Raw genomic sequence first — 26,412 nt, 5'->3', positions numbered from 1 at the left:
AGAATATATAAATAACCCCCTTTAACTTAGTGTCTGAAAACTCATCACTAACAGTAAATGTTAAGAGCAAGGGGAGATTGTTAATAAATCCAGCAAATCCGATGCCTATTTTTGTGGTTCCTTTTGTGTCACTGGGCCTCAGAAAGAGCTTGCTAAAAAAGAACAGCCAAAAAAACAGATGGCTTTGCTCATGCCATGAGGCTTTGAGGAAATGGGAATTTATTTCAACTCCCCAAAGGGGCCCACTTGTGGAAACATCTTATTACAGACATATTTACAGGGTGCTTCATACCTGGCATGCTTTGAAAACAGAATCCCCTTATCTTTAGGGGTGTATGTGTGTGAGAGAGAGACAGCGGGAAGAAAGTTTAGTGTTTTTTTTGGCCAGGGCTGGGTTTGAACCCACCACCTCTAGCATATGGGGCCAGCGCCCTACTCCTTTGAGCCACAGGTGCCACCCAAAAGTTTAGTTTTAAGTTCAGTCCATTAGAGGCTTTTCCAGAGCAACATGTCTGATTATAAAACGTACATCTCTGAGGAAATAAGGATTCTATATACAAAAACTCAGCTTGCATACAACTTTACTTCTCAGATAGTTTTTGTGGCAAAAAAGCTATGATTTAACCATTTCTAAAAGGTTAACTACTGTAAATTTGGCACTTTCTGTGGCCAAAAAAACTTTAATCGCAGAATTAGAAGTGTTTTGAGCTATACTATGTTTCTCAAAGTTGTAAGACTCCCGGATCTTCTGCCATTTTTACAGGCTGCTGTAAATGCGCTTGATGGCCTTGGCTTCTTCCTTATCAAGAATGCCTTTCTCCACATACGCATCAGCTTGTTGGTTGATGAAGTCTCTCATCTTTGAAAGGTCATAATCTGGAAAATATTATTAGACTATCATGAGCAAAGAGCAGGCAAGATAGTCCTATTACAGTGATTACCATTAACGGAGAGATATGTTGTATAATAATAAAATTCCCTGCCTTTCACACTGGAAAACATTTTAATTCTTGGCTTTGTTGCAGTACTTAGCAGTTTAGAATGATGTTTATGTGTATTATATTATCTTAGCTGCTCTTCAACACAATCCCGTGAGCACCCCATTTGACCAAAGAGGGAACTGGCTCAAGGCTGGGGCTTTGCAAACTTTAACGTTTATACCAAATCACCTGGAAGTCTTAGGAAGTTACAGGTTTGTATTTAGTAGGTCTGGAGTGAGGGCCAAGGTTTTGCATCTTTTTTTTTTTTTTTTGAGACAGTCTCACTTTTGAGACAAAGTCTTACTTTGAGACAGGCACACTGGTAGAGTGCCGTGGTATCACAGCTCACAACAACCTCACACTCCTGGGTTCAGTGATCGATTCTCTTCCCTCAGCCTTCCTAGTAACTGGGACTTACGCGCACTTGCCACAATGCCTGGCTAATCTGTTTTTAATATAGATGGGGTCTCACTCTTGCTCAAGCTGGTTTCAAACTCCTGAGCTCGAGCAATCCACCCATTTGGGCCTCCCAGAGTGCTAGGGTTATCGGCATGAGTCACCACACCCAGCTTTTCCCTAAATTCTTTTTTTTTTTTTTGTAGAGACAGAGTCTCACTTTTTATGGCCCTCGGTAGAGTGCCGTGGCCTCACACAGCTCACAGCAACCTCTAACTCTTGGGCTTACGCGATTCTCTTGCCTCAGCCTCCCGAGTAGCTGGGACTACAGGCGCCCGCCACAACGCCCGGCTATTTTTTGGTTGCAGTTTGGCCGGGGCCGGGTTTGAACCTGCCACCCTGGGTATATGGGGCCGGCGCCTTACGGATTGAGCCACAGGCGCCGCCCCCTTTTTCCCTAAATTCTTTAAAAGTGTATAATTATAATTATAAAAGACCAGAACAGAGCCATGCCTCAGTTTATAAGCGGGAGAGAAAGAAGAAAGACTGGACGTAAGAGCACACAGGGTTCAAGGCCATCTGTATAGCTAGCCAGAATGTAATCTGAACCTGGGTCACGTGCGTATTTTGAAGTCGCTATGTGACAGTAACACAAAGCATGAAGGGCCTCTCTACAACCATGACTAGAGGCGTTTATCATATTAAGGTGAGTGAGGTTCAGAGACAGCTTATTGCCCTGCCAGCCAGCATTTGCTCCCTGTTGGGGCACAGTCATGAGAATTTAGAGAATTCCCAGCACTAAGTACCTGACAAACATCATTTATTTGCTCCTTTCAAAACTCCATGAGGTAACATGACATTACGATACACACACGTGTATAGCTCCATAGTTGACTGCCTCCCTACATCAACCACCTGCTTAAGGTCACCTAATTTTCTTTTCTTTTCTTTTTTTCTGAGACAGAGTCTCACTATGTGACCCTCGGTAGAGTGCCATGGCATCACAGCTCGCAGCAACCTCAAACTCTTGGGCTCAAGCGATTCTCTTGCCTCAGCCTCCCGAGTAGCTGGGACTACAGGTGCCCACCACAACGCCCGGCTATTTTTTTTTTTTGCAGTTGTCATTGTTGTCTAGCAGGTCCAGGCGGGGCTTGAACCCGCCAGTCTCAGTGTATGTGGCTGGTGCCGTGACCACTGTGCTATAGGCACAAGGTGATCTAATTTTCATTGACAAGACATAACCACATGTACTCAATGGAAGTTCCTTATGTTGACCAGTTTGTTACAGTCCTTTGGGTGGTCAACTTCCAGAGGTTCTACTGTAAGTTTTCTTCCATCTTTCCTGACTGATAACTCCCACAGCCCCTATTACAGTCTTTTGTTACAATGTTGGGGAATTTTAGGCCTCAGGAAACAGAATCTCTCTCTGACTTTCTCCTGCCTCCTTACACCTGCCCAAGGCCACATCCTCATCTGATGTCTGTGGGTCATAATCCCCTAATTTCAGAAGGGTCCTGCCCCATGCCCTGAAGGGAGGAATGCTATACAGAGAGTCCAAGGAGAATCTGAACAGACAGGTCTTGTGGGTTTAAATTATATTCTTTTTGTCCAATCATGTATCTATATGGTTATCAATTGTGCCTATTCAATGATGTCTCCATAAAAGGCCCACGAGGACAGGGTAAGGGAGCTTCTGGAAAGCTAAACATGTGGGGGCTGACAGCGAGGTGAATAAGAACTCATCCACCTCTGGGAGGGTGGTGCACCCCAACTCCACAAGGACAGAAACTTCTACACCCAGGACCCTTCTAGACCTTGCCCTGCATATCTCTTCATCTGGCTGTTTGTTTGTAGCCTTTAAAACAGGCTGTGAGCTGCTCTAGCAAATTAATAGAACTCAAAGAGGGGGTCATGGGAAACTCCATGAAACTGGTTGGTAGATATTCTGGAGGCCCAGCTTTGTGACTGATAGGAACAAACAGGTGGCTTTGTGGGACTGAGCCCTCAACCTGTGATTTCTGAGGCTATCTCCAGGTAGATAGTGTCAGAATTGAACTAGGAACACCCAGCTGGTGTCCACTACAGAACTGATTGCTTTCTCCGTGTGTGGGGAGATACCCTCCCACATTTGGTCACAGGAGTGGATTATTATTGTGTTGAGTGAGAGAATAGGAAGAATCATGGAGAGGGCCGTTGTCTCCAGCTTATAGGTAAACATTAGCACCCCCATTTCAGAGACAAAGAAACAGGACAGAGGGGTTAAGTGACTTGCCCTGGGAGGTGGTGGGGGTTGGAGTCAGGTTCTGAACCCAGGGCTATCTGTAGTCATTGCTTGGCCATTCTGTGGCCTTGAAGTACTGAATATAAAAAGCACCCAGTGGGCACAAAGTAAAATTTCAATAAATGCTCACTTTTTTGACTTCTCCCTTTCTCTCAGGCACAAAACAGAGAAGGAATCTGAGCATGTATTTTGTGTGCACCTCACAAGATTGATTCCTTGATTCCTGACTCTTAGGGCACTCTTCCTTGACTCTTCCTGACTCTTAGGGTACCCTTGATTCCTGACTCTTAGGGCACAGAGAGGCACTTTTTGCTCGTTGCTGATTCATTAATACTGGCACTTCAGAATTGCTTGCAGTGTCAACATTTTTTTTTTTTTTTTTTTTTGACACAGAGTCTCACTCTGTTGCCCTGGTGCCATGGCATCATAGCTCACAGTAACCTCAAACTCTTGGTCTTCAGCAATATTCTTGCTTCAGCTCCTGAGTAGCTGGGACTATAGGCACCCGATACAATGCCCAGCTAGTTTTTCTATTTCAGTAGAGATGGGGTCTCACTCTTGCTCAGGCTAGTCCTGGTCTCGAACTCCTAAGCTCAGGCAATCTATCTGCCTCGGCCTCCCAGTAGGATTACAGGCCTGAGCCACTGTGCCTGGCAGGAGTCAACATTTTTAATATGACAAAAGGCAAACTCCCATAGATAAATGTGGAGAGCCCTAGTGATTTGGATTTTTTGTTTGTTTGTTTGTTTTTGAAACAGAGTCTCATTCTGCCACCCTGGCTAGAGTGCTGTGGCATTGTCATCACTCACGGCAACCTCAAATTCTTGGCTCAAGTGATCCTTTTGTGTCAGCCACCCAAGTAGCTAGGACTACAGGTGGCTAGTTTTTCTATTTTTAGTAGAAAGAGGGTCTCACTCTGGCTCAGGCTTGTCTCTAACTCCTGAGCTCAAGGAATCTACCCACCTTGGTCTCCCAGAGTGCTAGGGTTAAGGCAGGAGTCATGACACCCGGCCAGCTCCAGTGATTTGAATAGACAAACCGGCAAATAATTCTGTCTTTATGACACGGGTATTACTCTGCAGTGACAAAACCAGCATGGTGCAGAGGAAAAGACCCTTGGCATCTAATCCCAGTTCTACCCTGGCTGGCTGTTAGGGCACACAAACCAGGAGCCACCTTGCTAACCTTAAAAAAGGTTTTAAGCTTATAAGACTCAAAAGAGATAAGGGCTGTGATTCACTTTCTTAAAAGCACTTTTTTTTTTTATAGAGACAGAGTCTCACTCTACCGCCCTCAGGTAGAGTGCTGTGGCATCACACGGCTCACAGTAAGCTCTAACTCTTGGGCTTATGCGATTCTCTTGCCTCAGCCTCCCGAGTAGCTGGGACTACAGGCGCCCGCCACAACGCCCGGCTATTTTTTTTTTGTTGTTGCAGTTTGGCCGGGGCTGGGTTTGAACCCGCCACCCTCGGCATATGGGGCTGGCGCCCCACTCACTGAGCCACAGGCGCTGCCCAAAAGCACATTTTTTTTTAAGGCTGCATAAAGAGTTTATCATCTTATCACATCACATGGACCTCCTTTTTCTGGGTTTGGGAAGGGGATTCAGGCCACTCAGGCCCTGACAAACCAAGATTATGAGCAGTGGGTAAGAAAGGTCCAAACTGTGGTAAGTCTTCCTGCTTGTGCAGCTGCAGCCTCTGAATGGCCCTAGGACCTAGACTCCCACAGGCTTTGCGAGATGACCCAAAGTCAGGCAGGACATACATGAGGGCAGGGAAGAAAGCTCTCTGTCTGTCTTCAAGAGAGCATGTGCATGTTGTCCTCACTTCCTGGAGGCCAAGGACAGCATCACCCTCAACACTACCCTTCTCAAGTTTGCTAACAGAGCCTTCCAAATGCAAGCACCAGAGTTCAGGCTTCACTAGGTTGGTCATTTCCAGAATGGGAAGATTGAACTGCATGATGTTGTTGGTAATGACCAGGAATCTGATTCATATTGCTAATAAGTGAAAACAATAACAAATACTCCAAACGGGTGTACCGTGCAATTTACATTAGTTTCTGAATGTATTTTGGGACACACTGTATTATGGTGATCCTAAGGTAAACATTTTTATTTTAATGTCTTTGCAGTCATCAATGGCATGGTATGATTTAGTTGGCCACATTTTTTTTTTCTTCCTTAGTGGTATATAAAACAATGCAGCATCTTCAATCAGTGACAGATCTGCTGAAATATGCTTCATGTGAATTTTAATGTAACTGACAGCCTGGAAATTTATATATTAACAATTTTGAACGAAATAAAGTATGTATGAATACCTGGTAATTGTCTTTATCACATTGGTAAATGAAAATTAAAATCCTAACTCCACCCCCAAAGGGACCCCAGAGAAATCTTAAAAACTGAATTCTCAGCCATAACAGGACGGGAGGTCAAACATAACCTCATTATATCCTCTTCCTTTTGAGGTTTATACACAACAACTGACCAGCATTAATGTTAAAATAGGGATCATAAGACTATCAGAACAGAGTCTTTGTAGCAGTAAGATATACCACATTATAAACAGGACCCAAGGCCACACAAGGCAAATTTAAATCTTCTACCTCCTACATTTAAAGAATAAACTAGGGGGCGGCGTCTGTGGCTCTGTGGGTGGGGCACCAGCCCCATATACCAAGGGTGGCGAGTTTGAGCCTGGCCTTGGCCAAACTGCAACAAAAAAACCCCAAATAAAAGAAACTATTCTGTCACAAGTTGTTTTGTTTTTTTTCCTAGTAGTTAAACAACCACTGGTCTCAAGTAATATTAAAACAATTTGCGGCCTCATCACTATAATCTGTTTCTCCTCGTTCTATAAGCTGTAACTACAGCTTTGATTAGACAAGAGAATGAGTCAGTAACTTTCTCCTGATAAGGAGGCCACTGGCCATGGGCTGGTTCTGCTGGTTTACAGAGGCTGCACGCTCAAGTAAGTGCCTTTGTGTCCTGAAAAGACGTTTTGATATATATGGCCTAATTGTAATACATTTAAATGTTAAGTTTTCATGCCAAAGTGAATGTGGGTCACATGTAACATGCAGTTTTGTTCAGTACACATGCTTTGATACCACCTTCGTGAATATATTCATACCCCTCCTATGCCTGTTGAATATGTATAATTGGCCAACCCAGTCATCCCTCCTTCTCTCAAAATGCCTTTCTCTGGTCTTTGCCAGAGGCTCCAAGCCTGTCAGAATGGCCCCTTTTCCGGGTGTAACCCTTTTAAAGCTCTCCTTTCTAAATAGAAAGTAGAACCTCCATAGTTGCCCACCTCGCTGTATTGACCTAATTTTCATAGACCAGGCACGCACCACATGTATGTATCAGTACAGCAGGGCCAGCTCCTTATGTTGACCGCCTCCATATGTTGACCAGTTTGTTACAGTCCTTTGGGTGGTCAACTTACAAAGGTTCTACTGGATACAGATCTTGTGATATTTCAGTCGACACACTCAACTTAGAGGACACCAGCTAAAAGGGTGCTGAAATTGCCTCTTCTTCCCACTGTGTTCTATCTCAGCAATTCTCAGACTTGGCTGCACACTGGAATAATCCGGGGAGTTGGAAAAACACTGACGCCACAGCCCTGTCCCCAGGGCTTCTGCTGAGTGGTGCTGAAGCGTGACCTGGGCAATGAGGCATTTAGAAGCTCCCCAGGTGATGGGGATGCACTTTACTGAGAAGCATTACTCATCTCATTGGAAAAGCGTCACTTTGCATCTGCTCTGGCCAGACACCGGGAATCATACCAGAATCCTCCCTCTCCCGGAGCTCTTTCCTCCCTTCCTTTTTATTTACTCTACCTTGCCTTGGTGTAAACCCCATTATTTCCGCTCCAGATTCTTTTTTTTTTTTTTTTTTTGTAGAGACAGTGTCTCACTGTACCGCCCTCGGTAGAGTGCCGTGGCGTCACACGGCTCACAGCAACCTCCAACTCCTGGGCTTAGGCGATTCTCCTGCCTCAGCCTCCCGAGTAGCAGATTCTTGCCTCCTTATTTTTCTCCTCCCTACTGGGTTTTTTTCTTTTCAATCCGTAATCACAATATTGTCAGATGGATTTCTCAGTTCTAAACCTAATTAGGCCCCAATTTAGGCTCCCCTGGAGCCTCCTTTCCAGGGTGTACAGACATCCCTTGGTGTGGCCACTGCCCTCTTGGCTGCTCATCCCTCTAAACACCTTTTTCTTTTCAGAAATGAATGGTTCCATTTCCTAGAAACAACCTTCTCTTTTGTGCCTTTATGTCTGGGCACCCAGAGTTCCTTCTGCCTTCATCTCGTCTCCCTGGCCAGAGTCCTCCTGACCTTCCCAGCAAAGGCTTTCCTATGGCCCTTTCCCCTTCTGTCCTGGTATGAGGATCCACCCCATCCTCTGGCCTCCTTGGCACCACTATCCACCCCATCCTCTGGCCTCCTTGGCACCACTATCCACCCCATCCTCTGGCCTCCTTGGCACCACTACCCCTATCCAGGACGGCACTGAGCAGGTCCAACCAGAGCTGTGCTGACGCTGTGAGCGCCTGGCATGGCCACATCTATGATTCTGGTGCTCAAAACAGGGTCTGGTTCTGTGTTTTGCTTTCTGTAAGTGAGTGACTGCTTTTGTGATTACAGAGTACACTTAACATGTGCTCAGAAAGTGGCATTGTTTAAAATACTCCAAAAGAAGGAGAGTAGATAAAACAAGAATGGCAAAATGTTGACAATTACTGAAGATGGGCGATGGGCACCTAGGGGTTCATTTTACTACTCATTCTACTTTTGCTTGACTTTTTTTCATAATAAAATATAAAAGAAAAGAAAATGCCTTTGCATGAAAGGCTGATTTGAATAATAAGAAATGGCAGTTCTGTTCCCCTCTGTATCTGAGTGGTGACGAGAGTCTCTTGGGCTCTCTGGGGAGACGTGAGAACAGTCAATTTGGTTGTGGGAATCTTTATATAACAAGAGCCCTGGACAAACAGGTGAAGTCTGCAAAGTATGACCACCGTAAATCCCTACCTCCTTTATTTCCTTTTTTGTCATGTTTCTTCAGCCATTCAATATTTTTCCTGATGGCTTCCAAATAAGCTTCTGTTTTCCCTGGAAAAGGCAAGAGAGCCATATCATACACTCATAAAATATCACCGTATCTCTCTTTAAAGACCACGGATCAGGTGTCCTCAAACTTTTTAAACAGGGGGCCAGTTCACTGTCCCTCAGACTGTTGGAGGGCTGCACTACAGTTTAAAAAAAAAAACTATGAACAAATTCCTATGCACGCTGCACATATCTTATTTTGAAGTAAAAAACCAAAATGGGAACACATACAATCACACCACCTCATGTGGCCCGCGGGCCGCAGTTTGATGACCCCTGACGTATATGTTCAAAACCACAAATACCGGCCATAAGGAACACCTGCAAGGTGGTGTCCCTGAGTGGGTAACGTGCATATCTGAATGTGTATGTACGTGTGTGTTTGTGTATTGAAGGGGGTGTTTGTAATGAGGAGCATTATCCACACCAAGTTTGATGCTCTGGCAGAGAAGCGATGTACTATAACAGATATGTGAGTCCCGACAATTCTTAGATAAGGTCATGTCACTGGATAGAGGTGGTTATTCCAAACCAAGGTGCATTATCAGGTCAAGGACTAAACCGGAGTGGAAGATACTTAAAGACCCCAACACTTCAGTTAAAAAGCCAAATATGTGGTTTTGTGTAAGCAGCTCTGTAAGTCTTCTGCCCAGTCCTGGGAGGGGATGTGCACAAATTCAGATGAAGAGGTGACCAGTGCCTCACTTCAAGGTTTGGATGGTGAACCTTAGAACTTTTTTTTTGAGACAGAGGCTCACTATGTCACCCAAGGCAGAGTTCTGTGGTGTCATAGCTCATAGCAACCTCCAACTCTTCGGCTCAAGCGATTGTCTTGCCTCAGCCTCCCAAGTAGCTTGGGACTACAGGCGCCCGCCACAACTCCTGGCTATATTTTTGTTGCCATTGGCACTGTTGTTCAGTTGACCCAGGCCAGGTTTGAACCCACCAACCTTCGTGTATGTGGCCGGTGCCTTACCCACTGAGCTACAGGCAGTGCCCGAATTGGTTCTTTTCCTTTTTTTTTAGAGACAGAGTCTTACTTTGTCACAGTAGAGTGCTGTGGCGTCACAGCTCACAGCAACCTCTAGCTCCTGGGCTTAGGTGATTCTCTTGCCTCAGCTTCCCAAGCAGCTGGGACTATAGGCACCTGCCACAGCGCCTGGCTATTTTTTGTTGCAGTTTGGCTGGGGTGGGGTTTGAACCCACCACCCTCAGTATATGGGGCCAGAGCCCTACTCACTGAGCCACAGGCGCTGCCCAGAACCAGTTCTAATAAAACTCCCTTGCATGTGAACACTCTCCAGTGGGCCTCAAGTGTGGCTGGGGAATACCAGGCATCCCCGAAGCACCTACTGTGATGCTCCATATCTGCACGGTTGCCTGTAAGTGGAAATCATCATTAACTTAGAAATGAGAATCTGAGGCTCAGAGAGCCTAAGTGACTTAGCTAAGGCCACACAGGAAATAACAGAGCTGGGATTTGAACTCTGATCTGCTTAGTTTCTACTACCTGTATTATCTGAAAGAGAAAACCCTGTCTTTGGATATGGCCATTAATGCCCCCATGTTCTACATCAAAGAAATCAATCATTACCTTACCCAGGTGAGTCCTTAATGCTCAGAGTGTTAGTACCAAGAGACCTGGTCTAGAGAGGACCAGACAGCTTTTACAAAGAGATTTTCAAAGTCCAGAGCCTGCGGAAGCAATGGCTGTGAAGCTCAGTGTGGTGACCACCCAGACTGACCCCCTCCTTGAGCCCTGCCACTTCCAGTCTACCGTGCACACCTCTTGGTTGAGCAACCTCTACTATGTGCCTATCACATGCCAGGGACTGTGCTTTAGGCTCCAAAATGCATTATGTCTTCTATTCTTCACAACAACCTAATAGTATTTTCCCATTTTACAAATGATAAAACTAAACACAGACAGATAAAGTAATATGCTGAGATCACCCAGGAGAGCCAGGCTTGAACCCGGCTGCATCTGACTACTGTCCATGTACAATCACACTGTTTCAAGAGCCTTCAATGTTCCAATTTCCATCATTGCATTTATCTAAATGACTTCCTGACACCTTTTTCCTTATCTTGAAGCTCTGAGGGTTTTATGTTATCTGGTCCCTAAAGAAGCACAGAGACTTTCCTAAGACTTTCCTAAGCAGAAAGGTATAAATGGACAACAGAAGAGCTCCACAATCTATTTTATTTTATTTTATTTTTGAGACAGAGTCTCACTTTGTCACCCTCAATAGAGTGACGTGGAGTCATAGCTCATAGCAACCTCAAACTCTTGGGATCACGAGATTCTCTTGCCTCAGCCTCCCGAGTAGCTGAGACTACAGGCACCCAGTACCACGCTCGGCTACTTTTTCTATTTTTATTTCTTTATTTTTATTTTAATTAATTAATTGTTTTGAGACAAAGTCTTACTTTGTTGCCCTCAGTAGGGTGCTGTGGCATCACAGCTCACAGCAACCTCAAACTCTTGGCCTCAAGTGATTATTCTGCCTCAGCCTCTTGAGTAGCTGGGACTACAGGTGCACACCACAACGCCTGGCTATTTTTAGAGATGGGATCTCCTCTAGCTCAGCCTGGTCTTAAACTTGTGAGCTCAGGCAATCCACCTGCCTTGGCCTCTCAGAGTACTAGGATTATAGGCGTGAGCCAGTGCACCTGGTCTTAGTTTTTCTATTTTTAATAGAGACAGGTCTTGCTCTTGCTCTGGCTGGTCTTCAGCTCCTGAGCTCAAGCAATTCACCTGCCTTGGCCTCCCTGAGTGCTAGGATTATAGACGTGAACACCGTGCCCGGCCCACAATCTTTAGTCCCTATTCACTTCAGTAGCCTGTGTGGAAACACCCTTGGTTTCAGCGGCTGTTTTTTCCGAATGTCAGAGCATGTGAAGAGCAATCCATTACACCACAACCAATACTGAGATTTTCACAGTCTATTGCTGGTTGCTGAGAAGATTAATTGGATGATTTGTTAACATAAAAACATTGTCTTCTATTTAAAATTAATTCACTTAGATAAGGCATTTTGAACAAAGAAGGAAATCTTGGTGTAGACTGTTACTAAACAATGCAACTGCATTATTTATGAAGAATTTAAGTCAAATTAGTGATGCTCACTGGGTTTTCTTTAATAAATAATGATTTGTCAGTAGCACATTAGGTAGTCAGGGCTTCGGAAACTTTTGAGTATTTCTGAAAGTAGTCTTGCTCTTTAAATGATTTTAAGCATTTTTTCCATGATATTGTATCACGATGTGATGAGCTTACTTGAAATAAGTAAAAATACAACTTAGTCTCTGTTTAAAAATAATTCTGAATTAAGAGACTAAAAAAAAATACCTATGAGGTTTCTCTCATAACATAGCAGACATTCCCCACTGTCAGGCGTCCCTCTCTCTCCCGATATGCTGATGATGGATAGACTTAACTGATAATGGGTCAAATCGGTAGACTGACGTGTCAGCTTGCTGGTTCCTCATATGTGTTCTAGCTACGGTTCCCCAGAGGTCTTCAGTGAAATTGAGTTCCAGTTGCCCATAGCTGAAGCCTGCTCATTAACACACCTTATATGGGCTCCTCTCCCTTCCCCAGCTCATGTACCTAACCCCACAGTGGGGCGTCCTGGAGTCACCTCCCAATTAAACTACTTCACCTAAAGCCTTCTCTTAGGCTCAGCTTCAGAGGGAACTCAACATAAGACAATTGGAAACAGAGGTCTCATCATTATCTCGCCAGGTTGCTTTTGTTCTGGAACCACTTGCCTATAAAAATAGTGTGGGATTTTAAAAATAGGAAATGCAGGAAATGCAAATTTATTCACTATACTGACATTATCAACCCACCACAAAGAATAAGTTTACTACAGTTTGAAGAGAACTAGACTGTAATCCATTGAGACTACTCTCTTATGGGTCATAACATAGAAAATGAGAACAATCTTTTTTATTATTTTATTTTATTTTTGAGATAGAGTCTTGCTTTGTTGCCCTTAGTAGAGTGCCGTGTCATCATAGCTCCTGGCAATCTCAAACTCAAACTCTTGGGCTCAAGTGCCTCTCTTGCCTCAGCATCCCAAGTAGCTGGGACTATAGGCACCTGCCACAACACCTGGCTATTTTTATTATAAATGGGGTCTCGCTCTTACTCAGGCAGGTCTCCAACTCCTGAGCTTGAACAATCCACCCATTTCGGCCTCCCAGAGTGCTAGGATTATAGGCGTGAAACCGCCCTGGGCCAGTCTCTCTATTTTCAAATGAAACACCCCATCCCCTCATCCTTCTTAAAGAAAGTGATTACTTACCATCTACTGTATCCTATAATTTATTAAGTTTACTGTCTTCCTCCTTTACAAATATCTTGTTTGCTGATGTGCCCTCATGCCTAGAACCAGAACTGACACATAGTAGGCCCTCAATAAGTACTTGTTGAATGAGTAAATGGATGAAGGCTTCCTACAGAGAAGTCAAATTGTAATTAGAAAACTGCTCAGTGAGCGGCTCAGCGCCTGTGGCTCAAGTGGCTGAGGTGCCAGCCACATGCATCTGAGCTGGCGGGTTCAAATCCAGCCTGGGCCCGCCAAACAACAATGACAGCTGCAACCAAAAAATAGCCGGCGTTATGGCAGGCACCTATAGTCCCAGCTACTTGGGAGGCAGAGGCAGGAGTATCGCCTGAACCCAGGAGTTGGAGGTTGCTGTGATCTGTGATGCCACAGCACTCTACCCAGGGTGACAGCTTGAGGCTCTGTCTCAAAACAAAAACAAAAACAAAACAAAAGAAAACACGAAAAACTGCTCAGCGAGGACGGAATCCAAACTAGAGAAAGTCCTTTTTTAAAAAAAGTATAAGTGGCACAGATTTTTATCTCTCTGTTTTAAATGAAAACAAATTACTGGCAAGAGTTGAAATTTTATGGATTCCGAATCTGATTGATATATATATATCACAAACAATTTAAAACACAAGTATGGTAGACATGCTATATCCACGTCATTTATTCTTCACAGAACTCTATGAAATAAGTATCATAAGTACCATTATCTTTTTCTTTTTTTAACCCCAATCCTTGGTGGGAGGTAAACATTGTTCCAATTTTACTTAAGAAACTCAGGCTTAGGGTGAGTGACACACTCAAAGGGACACAGCTATGAAAAGGTCAGTGCCTGGTTTTGAAACAGAATGAATCTGGAGCCTCTAATGACTGGAGCTGGGTCAACTTTACCTTTTAGACCAGAGGAATGCAGTGCCTCTTGTTGTTACCAAACTGGCAAACAAGGCAGTGGTTTCCAACCTTTGCTGCAGATTAAAATCACTTAGCTAAATTTTAAAAAGCCCAATGTCCAGGTTGCTTCTTGGACCAATTAAATCAGGGTATCTGGGGATAGGAACAATGCATCAGTATTTTTTAATGATTCTGAGGTGATGCCAATGAGGAACAAAATCTGGGAACAATTGCCACCAGTACTGAGACCTCCACATATCTACAGGAGCACTGGTGACAACGGGAATAACATCAGGTGTTTCTCTGCTCTGGGAGAGAAGCAGCTGGTTCCTATTTACTTTTCTCCTCTCTGGAGCTGTAACACTGATCTGTTATTTACACAGTGTACACTGAAAACCTGTGAGTCTACTTTGGAAAGCTGGACTATTTTTTCCCCAATTTATTTCAGCTTCCTTTGGAAAAAAATAGCTCATGGCTGAGGTAATAGAGCATAAGTTCTTAAAACATATGTTGAAGCAGATGGGAAGACAGCCAGCGTCAAGAGGCAGCTCTACTTTTCTGCTGTTAAGCTTTTCTACACTGCAAGAGAAATATCGTTTTGAGCATTTTTTTTTCTTTTTTTTTTTTTTTGGCCGGGGCTAGGTTTTGAACCAGCCCTTGAGCCACAGGCGCCGCCCCGAGAAATATCCTTTTATATATATAAAATTTTCCTGACCCTAATATGTTGTTCTGATCACTCCCCTGCAAAAAATATTATATACAAATCAACAGGGTTAACTTACTGCATACTGGATGTACTAAAGATTTTAGATATTCTGGGTGGCGCCTGTGGCTCAAGGAGTAGGGTGCCGGTCCCATATGCCGGAGGTGGTGGGTTCAAACCCAGCCCCGGCCAAAAAAAAAAAAAAAAGATTTTAGATATTCTATTCTAAGAGTGTCTATAAAAATTAAGTTTGACATAATGCTTAAAATTATTGTCAAGGTCACATGGCTATAGTTTTGAACTGCAGAAAGCAAAGCAACTGATACTGGCATTGTGGATGCCAACAGGGGCTGCAGAGCTGTTCAATTCAAGAATTTCTGTGTAATGATGCCATTTCACATACCTATTAGATGCAGCATAGAAAACTGGGAAAGCTCTAGATTGTGAGTTCAGGGGACATGAGTTCAAGGCCCAGCTTTTTCACTGTTTGGTCATGAGATCTTGAGCGACTTCATCTTCTGTTTTTTTTTGTTGTTGTTGTTGTTGTTTTTTTACTGATTTATAAATTAAGGGGTGAATTCTTTTTTTTTTTTTTTTAAGGGGTGAATTCTAAAAAGGAGATTTATGGCTTGCATAAATGGGAAAAAATTCTCCTTTTCTATCCTTGAAAAACCCATGTCTTCCGGGCCTGTGCTTTGCTTCTGGCCCACTCACAGACTCCCAGGGGAGAAAACTGGATTCACTATTTTTGTATTTTTAGACATTTCCAAGAATGCCTTGGGACTTGAAGCATAATTTTCCTTCTCTTGTGTTGCTTAAAAAATAAGAGTATATAATCAACTTACTAATGAAACAGGCTAACTTTTCTGGCTCCTATAAAAAAGATAGGAAAAGAATAGGCTACTTAGGAAAAAGTTATCTTAGAGATCACCCTGTTCAACCTAATTTCATTATCTAGCCATAAACTTGACAAATGACTCAAGTTTATGGCATTGGAATGAGGGCTTTTTTTTAAATTTTTTTTTTTGTAATGAGTTTGTGGGTGTTATAATGTTTATCTCATCGCTTGGATGATTTAAAAAAAGATTTTTAGTGACTCACAGAACAGACGTGAATGAGTAAACATCTAACTAGCAAAAAGAGCTACACTTAGATAATGGAATAGTTTTTAAATGGTTTTTTTTTTTTGTTTCTAGAGAGCAATTTACTTGAAAAATCCAGTAACTTTATAGATTTGTTCTGAATTAGAACAAATTATATTTTATTGGCATATCTTTAAATTAAGGAATAATGATCAAATTGAAATAAATGTACCAATTAGAAATCAACACTTTAAAATATGATTCTTAATGTGACTCACTATAGAAAGTAATAATTTAAATAGCTTCAACTACTGGGGTGCCAAAAAAATGTATCTCCATTTTCAGAGATGTTATCTGTGTATTACTATTCGAAGTTGAATTACAGTAGTAATGTGTAGTATGATACTTGGTCAAAAGGTGGCATTAATCAGATGAATGCTAGTAGCACCAGGCAACAGGCATGAGTAGGGTAGCTTCCTCTCCTAAAATGAGTGTACATTTTTTTTGGCACTCTCTGTATATTTAAAGGTGAATGTGTCATTTTTTATCATTGATAATAAAATTGGATTTTTTTTCACATTATACCTGAAATGAGATGCATGGGCTCGGTGCCCATAGCTCAGTAAGTAGGGCGCTGGCCACATACACCAAAGCTGGTGGGTTCGAATCCAGCCCAGGCCTCCTAAAACAACAATGACAACTGCAACAAAAACTACCCAGCTGTAGTCCCAGCTACTTGGGAGGCTGAGGCAAGAGAATCGCTTAAGCCCAGGAGTTGGAGGTTGCTGTGAGGTGTGACGCTACAGCACTCTACCGAGGGTGACACAGTCAGACTCTTGTCTCAAAAAAACAAAAAATATGAGATGCATAGCAACGTCCTTTATAAATTGAAGTGGTATAAACATAGGGTATTATTACTGTTGTTGTTGTTGTTACTAATATTCTTATTTACATTCCTCATAGGATCTAGCACATGCTAGGCATGGTTAATAAATATTTGCTATAATTAGATAAGGCCATCAATGGATGCTGCAAAACCAAAATAAACTCCCAACAGAAATGGCTGCCAATGTGTCCCTCTTATGATTATTTCTTTAAGTGGTTTCAGAGAGGCCATTACGCCATCCCTTGTTCTACTCTGTAACGTCCTCCAACTTTCTCTCCTGAAGGGATCCCATTCTACACATGCCTGCCTCCATAATGAGTGTGGTGCACCTGCCCGTGTGGGGCCTGTGCTGCCCTCGGTTACAGAGGAGTTAAAAGCTATTCTCAGGCATTTCAAAGCTTGCTTGAGTCCTCAAAGACAAGCATGGAATCTGCTGTTTTTCTGTGGCTGCTTCCTGAGCACAGTGCCAGGCATGCCATTGCAATAAATGTTTGTGTATTGCTGACTAACGTCCGGGGAAATGCAGCCAACCCTGCCTTGGCCAGGCATTGTGGCTCACGCCTATAATCCTAGCACTTTGGGAAGCTGAGGTAGGAGGATTGCAAAGCAGAGGTAGAGGATTGCTTGAGGCCAGGAATTTGAGACCAGGCTGGGCAACACAGTAAGATACCATCTCTATAAAAAATACAAAAATTATCTGGGCGTGGCGGCATGTGCCTATAGTCCTAGCTACTCAGGAGGCTGAGGCAGGGGGATCCTTTGAGCCCAGGAGCTCCAGGCTGCAGTGAGCTAAGATCCATGTCACTGCCCTTCAGCCTAGGTGAGAGAGCGAGATCCTATCTCTAAAAAGAAAACAAACAAACAAACAAAAAAACCCACAGTCCTACTTTCCACTCACATGGATGCTTTACTTTTTCTACTTAGAGAAATGTTTTCTCACTGAGTTTTATAACAGAGAAATAAAACAGCCCTTGAAAAAAGTGCAACAAAGCAACTGTGAGTACAAAAATCTTAGTATGTCTTTTGGAGATTAATTACATTGTTTTCCAGAAATGTTGCTCCTTGGCTAAAGCTCAGTTTGTTTTTTTCTAAACTGCATTAGAATCAGTTGTTCTTATCCCATATTGGTCAGGGCCAATATGAATACATTACACCTCTAAATAATGAGGGGGATTAACTTAACCCCAAGTTCCTACCCCTTTCCTGATGTTTCAGAACAGCCATCACAAAGAATAACACACACACACACATAAAAAAAACAAAGAATAACACTAAATGGATAGAATTTTACTCCTCTTTCTTCCTGTTATTATCTAGTAGAAATCCTAATAAAAAGAGAGGCTTTTTAGTCTTATTAAAATAGTCTTATTAAAATACCCTTATTTTTAGTCTCCACTCACTCACTTCCTAAACAGGCAATAGGGGGCTACCAAGAATCACCTCCTTCCCATTCCTTTTTAACATGTTTTCTTTTTTTTTTGTAGAGACAGAGTCTCACTTTACTGCCCTCGGTAGAGTGCCGTGGCGTCACACAGCTCACAGCAACCCCCAGCTCTTGGGCTTATGTGATTCTCTTGCCTCAGCCTCCCAAGCAGCTGGGACTACAGGCGCCCGCCACAACGCCCGGCTATTGTTTGGCTGCAGTTTGGCTGGGGCTGGGTTTGAACCCACCACCCTCGGTATATGGGGCCGGGGCCCTACTCACTGAGCCACAGGCACCGTCCTAACATGTTTTCTTAAGAAACAAAGAGACCCCACCGTGTCTCAGGCCTGTAATCTCAGCACTCTTGGAGGCCTGGGTGGGTGGATCACCTAAGATCACCTGAGACCAGCCTGAACAAGAGCAAGACCCTGCCTCTAAAATTAGCCTCTAAAAATAGCTAGGTGTTGTGGTGGGTGCCTATAGTCCCAGCTACTCCGGAAGCTGAGGCAAGAGGATTACTTGAGCCCAAGAGTTTGAACTTGAGCCCAAGAGTTTGCGGTTGCTGTGAGCTGTGACACTACAGAGCTTTACAGAGACAAAGTGAGACTCTGTCTCAAAAAGAAAATTAAAAAAAAAAAAAAAGAGGGCGGCACCTGTGGTTCAGTGGGTAGGGCCCCGGCCCCATATACCGAGGGTGGTGGGTTCAAACCCGGCCCAGGCCAAACTACAACAGAAAATAGCCAAGCATTGTGGCGGGCGCCTGTAATCCCCGCTACTCGGGAGGCTAAGGCAAGAGAATCGCCTAAACCCAGGAGTTGGAGGTTGCCGTGAGCTATGTGATGCCACGGCACTCTACCAAGGGTGATAAAGTGAGACTCTGTCTCTACAAAAAAAAAAAAAAAGAAACAAAGAGACCTGTTAGCACCCATTCCAGGGATCTTTACGGGTGATACAATGTGTTGTTTTAAGCACTGAGCATGCTGCCCCAGCAAGGCAAAGGATCTAGCATATGGCTTGCCCTGTTCTAGTGAAGCACAATCATTACACGTGGGTTGCTCCCAGAGTAGATGCTTGAGAAATCCTGGGTTTCTACTGGGGTGAACTGTTGTGCTCTCTCTGGCCATTTCATGGTTTTCTGTCTTAGGCCTTAGGCCACTCTTTTCCTGGTTGGCTATTTTTAAAAAGTTTTACCACTCATCTTCCGTCACATTCATTAGTATAAAACAAAATAAATGCTCGGTGCCTGTAGCACAGTGGTTATGGCGCCAGCCACATACACAGAGGGTGGTGGGTTGAAACCTGGCCAGGCCAACTGAACAACTGCAACCAAAAAAATAGCTGGGCATCGTGGTGGGCGCCTGTAGTCCCAGCTACTTGGGAGGTTGAGGCAAGATAATTGCTTAAGCCCAAGAGTAGGAGGTTGCTGTGAGCTGTGATGCCACGGCACTCTACCCAGGGTGACAGCTTGAGACTCTGTCTCAAAATAAATAAATAAATAAATAAAAATAAAACAAATAACAAGTGTTGGGAAGGATGTGAAAAAATTGGAACCTTTGTGCACTGTTGGTAGAAATTTAAAATGGTACAGCCACTATAGAAAACAGTACAGTGGTTGTTCAAAAATTAAAAATGGAATTACCGTGTGATCCAGCAATTCTACTTCTCTCTCTCTCTCTCTCTCTATATATATATATATACACACACACACACACACAAAAGAAAGGAAAGCAGGATATCAGAGATGTCTGTACACCTATGTTCATAGCAGCATTATTCACAGTAGCCAAATGATGGAACCAACACAAGCGTCCACAGATGACTGCGTGAATAAACAAAATACGGTATATATACATAGAGGGTGCCAAAAATGCATGCACATTTTCAGAAAGGAAAAGAACTGTATTAAAATTGGAATACTACATACATACCACAAAAGATGCACACAAGTCACTTCTTTTAATTGCAAAAGTCAAATGTGACTTGAGTATTACAATTTAATATAGTTTTTCCTTTCCTCAAATAGATGTACTTTTTTTGGGACCCTCTATGTATATATACTGTATTTTGTATGTACACAATAGACTATTATTCAGTCTTAAGAAGGAAAAAAAATTCTGATGCTACAACATGGATGAACATTGAGGACATTATGCTAAGTGAAATAAGCCTGGAACAAAAGGACAAATACCATATAATTCCACTTATACCAGGTCCCTGGAGTGGTCAATCCATATAGATAGAAAGAATGGTGGCTGGGTGTGTTGGCTCATGCCTGTAATCCTAGCACTCTAGGAGGCTGAGGCTGCTGGACTGCCTGAGTTCAGGAGTTCGAGACCAGCCTGAGCAAGAGCAAGACCCTGTCTCTACTAAAAATAGAAAAAAAGTAGCTGGGCATTTTGGTGAGTACCTGTAGTCCCAGCTATTCAAGAGGGTCAGAGAAGGGGATTGCTTGAGCCTCAAGAGTTTGAGATTGCTGCCATGGCACTCTGCCCAGGGTGACTTAGTGAGACTCTGTCTCAAAAAGAAAAGAAAGAAAATAGAAAGTAGAATAGTGATTACCAGGTATTAGGGGAAATGGAAAATTATTATTTAGTGGGTACAGTTTCACATTTTTGTTGTTATGTGTCTTTCTCTCTTTCTTTCTTTTTTTTTTTTTTTTTTGAGACAGGATCTTACTCTGTTGTCTAGGCTGGAGTGCAGTGATCATAGCTCACTGCAGCCTTGAACTCCTGAGCTCAAGCAATCCTCTTGCCTTAGCCCCAGGTAGCTGGGACTATAGCCACATGCCACCATGCCTAGCCAATATTTCTACTTTTTATAGAGACAAAGTCTCACTATTGTCCAGGCTAATCTCAAACTCCTGACCTTAAGCAATCCTCCTGCCTCAGCCTCCCAGAGTGCTAGCTGTACAGTTGTGAGCCACTGCGCCCTGCCTAGAGTTTTGGTCTTTCAACATGAAGAGTTTCCAGAGATGGATGATGGCAATGGTAGCACAGTAATGTGAATGTACTTAGTGCCTCTAAACTGTACACTTAAAAATAGTTAAGATGGTAAATTTTATGTTGCATGTATTTTACCACTTTATCTTCAAAAAAAAGAAAAGATATTAAAAACAAAGTTCACCATTCATCCAGAGTGAACATATGGTTGAATGGAAGTAACAGAGTAGCATGATGGGTCTTACAGGGTGCTTAAACGTTCCTTGCTCGGGACAAATGCTATTAATTGATCATTCCAACAGTCTTTCCTCCTGAGCCCAGGTACAACATCATAACCTTTTTCCAGAAGGCCACTACCACACAATTGGAGTTGATATGTCAGCAATGCCAATATAGGGGAAAATTGTGATGATCCACGCTAGAGAAAAGAAGGACACAATAAAAACTCCCTCATAAGATGGGAAAAATCAACATGAACTGGATATATTAAGAATAAAAATATTTTTTTAGCCCTGTCCCCAATAAGTCCCAATAGCTGAAATACAAGCAGCTTTTGTCATCATAATCACTACTCATTTGAAAATATATAACCCAGGTTCAGATCTCTAATTATACATACACACATGAGCATTTTCTACAAAAAAGAACCAGAACTCTTTGAAGAGGAACTGATTTCATGTCATGGGAAAAGAAAATTCAGAGAGGGTCTAGAATATACTGGGTTTTTTTTTGTTTGTTTGTTTGTTTTTAATTTTCTCTATACATGTACATGTGTGTATTTGGTTTCTACTTTCTGCCTTCACAAAATTAAAGAGGCTTAAAATTTAATAACAATAACAATGCTTAAGATAAGGACTAGAAACAAAACCACGTAAAGAACGAAGATAAATACAATCAGAAAAGAAATCGGATGATTGCTGCAATGAAAATATTGAGCAATAATAATAATAATGCAAAAAAAGTAAAATTCACATTGTCGGATGAAAGTATGTGTATCATAGAATGCTTTGACTCTGAGGTTCAGTATGGAGTCATCAGTTAACTTCTTTTCTTTTTTTTCCAAAGTCTCAAAAAATAGAGAATATTTATTTTTATAAATAAAAATAGAAGATAAGTTCAAAAAACAGATCATGCCAAATCTTATAGACAATAGAAAAAGAAGAAATACTTCAAAATCATTCTACTTCATCTGGATATACCTGGTATTAAAATTGGAAAAAATATATTATTATAAAGGGAAATTACAAACCTACTTCACTTATAAATGAGGATGTAATATCCTAAACAACATGTGAACAAGTTGAATTAAAAATTATTGTTCAAATAATGTACTTTGGTCAAAATGAAATCCAATTTATGTGAGAATTAGTCACTATTAGTCACTAAAAAAATTAGTCACTAAAAAAAAAGAAAAGAGGGCGGCACCTGTGGCTCAAGGAGTAGGGCACCGGTCCCATATGCCAGAGGTGGCGGGTTCAAACCCAGCCCCAGCCAAAAATCGCAAAAAAAAAAAAAGAAAAGAAAAGAAAATAGAATCTACTGTTGTTGTTGGAAAGCAAAGATAATATGCAAAAAGGATAAAAGAGAAACTTAGGGAGCTCCCACGGCCCAATCTATGCCAATTTAAGCATAAAATCATCATCATCAATGGCAACTGGAACAATTTAAATCAATAGAAAAAGTTAACATAAAGTATTAACAAGAGTAGTAATATAAAAGGGAAACAGTTTGTAATTTTATTGCTGTTATTGAGTTTTAAGGTATTAAATGCAGAGCTAGTTTGTTTCTTTTCCATTGGATACACAGACATTGTTAAGCATGGGTCTATTATCAGGTATGAACCTGAACCTGCTTCTATTCCTATAAGCAGGAGAGATTGGTAGGGAACCTGTAAGTAGGCCAAGAAATCCCCTCAAAATGAATAACTATACAATGAAGATCAGCCCTTGTGGTCTTAGATCATATCACAACAAAGAATAAGCAAAGTTCATCCAGGTGGCCACTGATAGTTGGTTATAATAACCACTGAAAATTAGCTGGGTGCTATCCCCTCGCCCCCAAAAGAGCACTAGCCTACTCCCTCAGCTCCCAGGGAATAAACCCTGCAGATGAACTTACTAAGGAGACAATAATAAGACATAACTAAGGTTCCAATTATGTCAAAGAGCTCAGTGTATCATAATGACAGAACATTAAGTCAGATTCAAGCTATGTGTTCACTAAATCTAGTAGAGACATTGAATTTCAGTAAAAGAATATCTGAGACATGGAGATGTAAAATTTCCATGTGTAACTAGCACAACTTTGGTAATAAAAGGAGCTTGAATCATTGAATGATAAAATTAGATCCAACATTCTGACCTGAAATCACAGGGTTAACAATTCAGAACTGACAACCTCATTGAATCTTTTTTTTTTTTGAGGATCTGGTAAAGTTTCTAAAATTTTAGGAAGATATAAATCTTATGTTGTGTTGATATGTTTACGCTATTTAAGACAATTATATACAGGGTGGACATAAAGTTCGTGTGCAATTTAAATAGTAAACTAATTTACTTTATGTAATCACTGGTTAAATAATTCATGGAATTTGCTGAATTATTTTTGTTTTGTTAAAGCCATAAATTTTAGCAACCTTGCTGAATAAGTAGCATGTAACTATTTAGAGGAGTATTAAATAAGTTTAAAGAAATATAGGAGAGTTGGCCACCCAAGGGACTATAACAACTGGTCAACATAAGGAACTAGGCCTATTAGCCTGATATATACCTGTGGTGCCTGTCCAGTCTATGAAAATTAGGTCAACTAAAGGAGAAGGTCAATGTAGGGAGGTGGTCAGCTATGGAGGTTCTACTGCATTGCTCGATAAATTCTTCAGATTATAAATTACACGTTAAACAAAAAAGCACAAAAGTCCACTGGCCACTAAAGACCATCAAAAGATAAACCAACTTGCTATACCAGGAGACTCAAAACCATTAAAAAAAATTACTACTCAAATAAAGGTACTACAAATCTTTTCTATAAAGATCCCACTAATTTCTCAGATTTGGTGGAGCCTGCTCCTTGGACCACCCTACCTTGAGTGGGGAAAGCTTTCGCCTCTCCAATTTCATTGCTATCCTAGAGTTATCAAACTTGTACCTTTTGGTTCATCTGTCCTTCCTCCGGGGTTGGAGTTATCATCTTTTGTAGAATCCTTCAAGGTTCCATATTCCTTTTCCATCTTAGCAGCTTCTTCCTTGGTACTGTCTGTCTCTTCATGACTCTTCTCTGATGGTGCTGTAATCAGATTGTGAGTTGTAACTGTATTCCCTATCTATTACTTCATTCCTAATACAGAAATAAAATTCACTGGAAAGATGCAATTTGCATTCAGATCATTTTTTGAACTGAAATAGATCTTAGTGATTATCTCTAGTCCAACCCCTATGCCCCCACTACACACAAGAAGAAACTGAGGCCCAGAAAGTGGAAAAAGATGTCTAAAGTCATCCACTGAATTAACAGAAAAGCTGGAGCAACCCCTCAGCTTTCTAGATTCTGATTTAGCATTCGTTCCCTTCTGTGACACTGTGTCATCACAGGGTAAATTATTTGTCTTATTAAGAACAGTCTATTACTCAGTAACAGTTTACTAGCATCTAAGGATTAGGAGCTATGGCAAGATTTCTTTCCTTCTGCCCCTTTCTTCACACTCCCTTACCCTGGTAACTCTAAATGCAAAGAAGGGACTTGGATCCTTCTTTTTTTTATTTTGAGACACAATCTCCCTCTGTCACCCTGGGTTGAGTGCTGTGGCATCATACCTCACAGCAACCTCAAACTCTTGGGCTTACATGATCCTCCTACCTACGCTTCCTGAGTAACTGGGACTACAAGTGCCCGCCACAATGCCTGGCTATTTTTTCTATTTTTAGTAGAGATGGGGTCTCACTCTTTCTCAGGCTGGTTTTGAATCCCTGACCTCAAGCAATCCACCTGCCTCAGCCTCCCTGAGTGCTAGGATTACAGGTGTGAGCCACCACACCCAGCAGAGACTTGGACTCTTATCATCAAAAACGGATAATGCTTGCTTACTTCCCACTTAAAAATAATTACATTTCCTCCTAGCAAATCCTATGTTAAATTAAAAATCATAAATCTTGAAGTAGGTAACCACTTCAAAACAATTGTAATGCCTTCCACAGCCAATAAAATATATGGAATCTCAAGCAGTCTAACAACAAGCTTTTTTAATAAAATTTTTTTTTTGAGGCAATCTCTCACTGTCACCAGGCTAAAGTGTAGTGACATGATTATATCTCAATGTAGCTTCAAACTCCTGGGCTCAAGAGAGCCTTGCACCTCAGTCTCCCAAGTAGTTGAGACCATAGGCATAAGCCACTGAGCCTGGCTAAATTTTTTTTTTTTTGGAGATAGAGCCTTAAGCTTTCGCCCTGGGTAGAGTGCTGTGGCATCAGAGCTCACAGCAACCTCCAACTTCTGGGCTTAAGCAATTCTCTTGCCTCAGCCTCGCAAGTAGCTGGGACTACAGGTGTCTGCCACAACGCTTGGCTATCTTTTGGTTGTAGTTGTCATGGTTGTTTGGCAGGCCCAGGCTGGATTCAAACCCGAGCCTGGCTAATTTTTAAAAAAATTTTTAGAGGGCAGCACCTGTGGATCAATGAGAAGGACGCCGGCCCCATGTACTGAGGGTGGCAGGTTCGAACCCAGCCCTGGACAAACTGCAACAAAAAAACAGCTGGGCGATGTGGCGGGCACCTATACTCCCAGCTACTTGGGAGGCTGAGGCAGGAGAATGGCCTAAGCCCAAGAGTTTGAGGTTGCTATGAGATGTGACAACACAGCACTCTACCGAGGGCAACAAAATGAAACTCTATCTCAAAAAAAGAATATATATATTTTTTAGAGATGAGTCTTGCTATATTGCCCAGGTTGGTCTCAAACTCTTGGCCTGAAGCAATTCTCTCACCCTAGTGCTAGGATTACAGGCATGAAACACTGTGCCTGGCCTGTTTTGTTTTTTTTCTCCTCAATTATAGAACAAACAGAAAAGAAGAACTCAGTTTTTGATACATGTAAAACATCCACTGGTGCACCAAATTATATAGAGAGATGCATAATTTTTCTCATAGTTGTAGAATAATTTTGTCCTTTGCTTTTGCTAATATCATTATAGAAAGATATTTGCAGATATTAAAAACTGATTGAAAACATATTTTAAAAAGCCATATATTATTCCATCAAGATTATATACACAACCGCTGTGATAGGGACAAAAAACTAAAGTGTCAGAATTTGCAATTTGCAATCTTTTTTCTTCCTGCTCCACTCTCCTCCTTGAAAGGAGGCTTCTTAGC

General features: G+C 42.0%; 1 protein-coding gene across 2 annotated transcripts in view; it reads right to left on the bottom strand.

Moving 5' to 3' along the window:
- Nucleotides 1-564: 564 nt before the first annotated feature.
- Nucleotides 565-26,412, bottom strand: part of SCG3 (secretogranin III) — a 46,922-nt gene continuing 21,074 nt past the window's right edge. For both annotated transcript variants that reach the window (XM_053593124.1, XM_053593125.1), the window contains exons 10-12: nt 24,194-24,331; nt 8,705-8,785; nt 565-876 (exon numbers count right to left, since the gene is read on the bottom strand). In XM_053593124.1, the coding sequence (XP_053449099.1) occupies nt 758-876; nt 8,705-8,785; nt 24,194-24,331 (338 nt within the window). In that variant the 3' untranslated portion in view covers nt 565-757. The remainder of the gene's footprint in view (nt 877-8,704; nt 8,786-24,193; nt 24,332-26,412) is intronic.

This window comes from Nycticebus coucang, chromosome 6, assembly GCF_027406575.1.
Source record: "Nycticebus coucang isolate mNycCou1 chromosome 6, mNycCou1.pri, whole genome shotgun sequence".
In the NCBI taxonomy this organism is placed as follows: Eukaryota; Metazoa; Chordata; class Mammalia; order Primates; family Lorisidae; genus Nycticebus; species Nycticebus coucang.
Note: the sequence above shows the minus strand (reverse complement) of the source record. Positions and strands in the feature narration are given on the sequence as shown.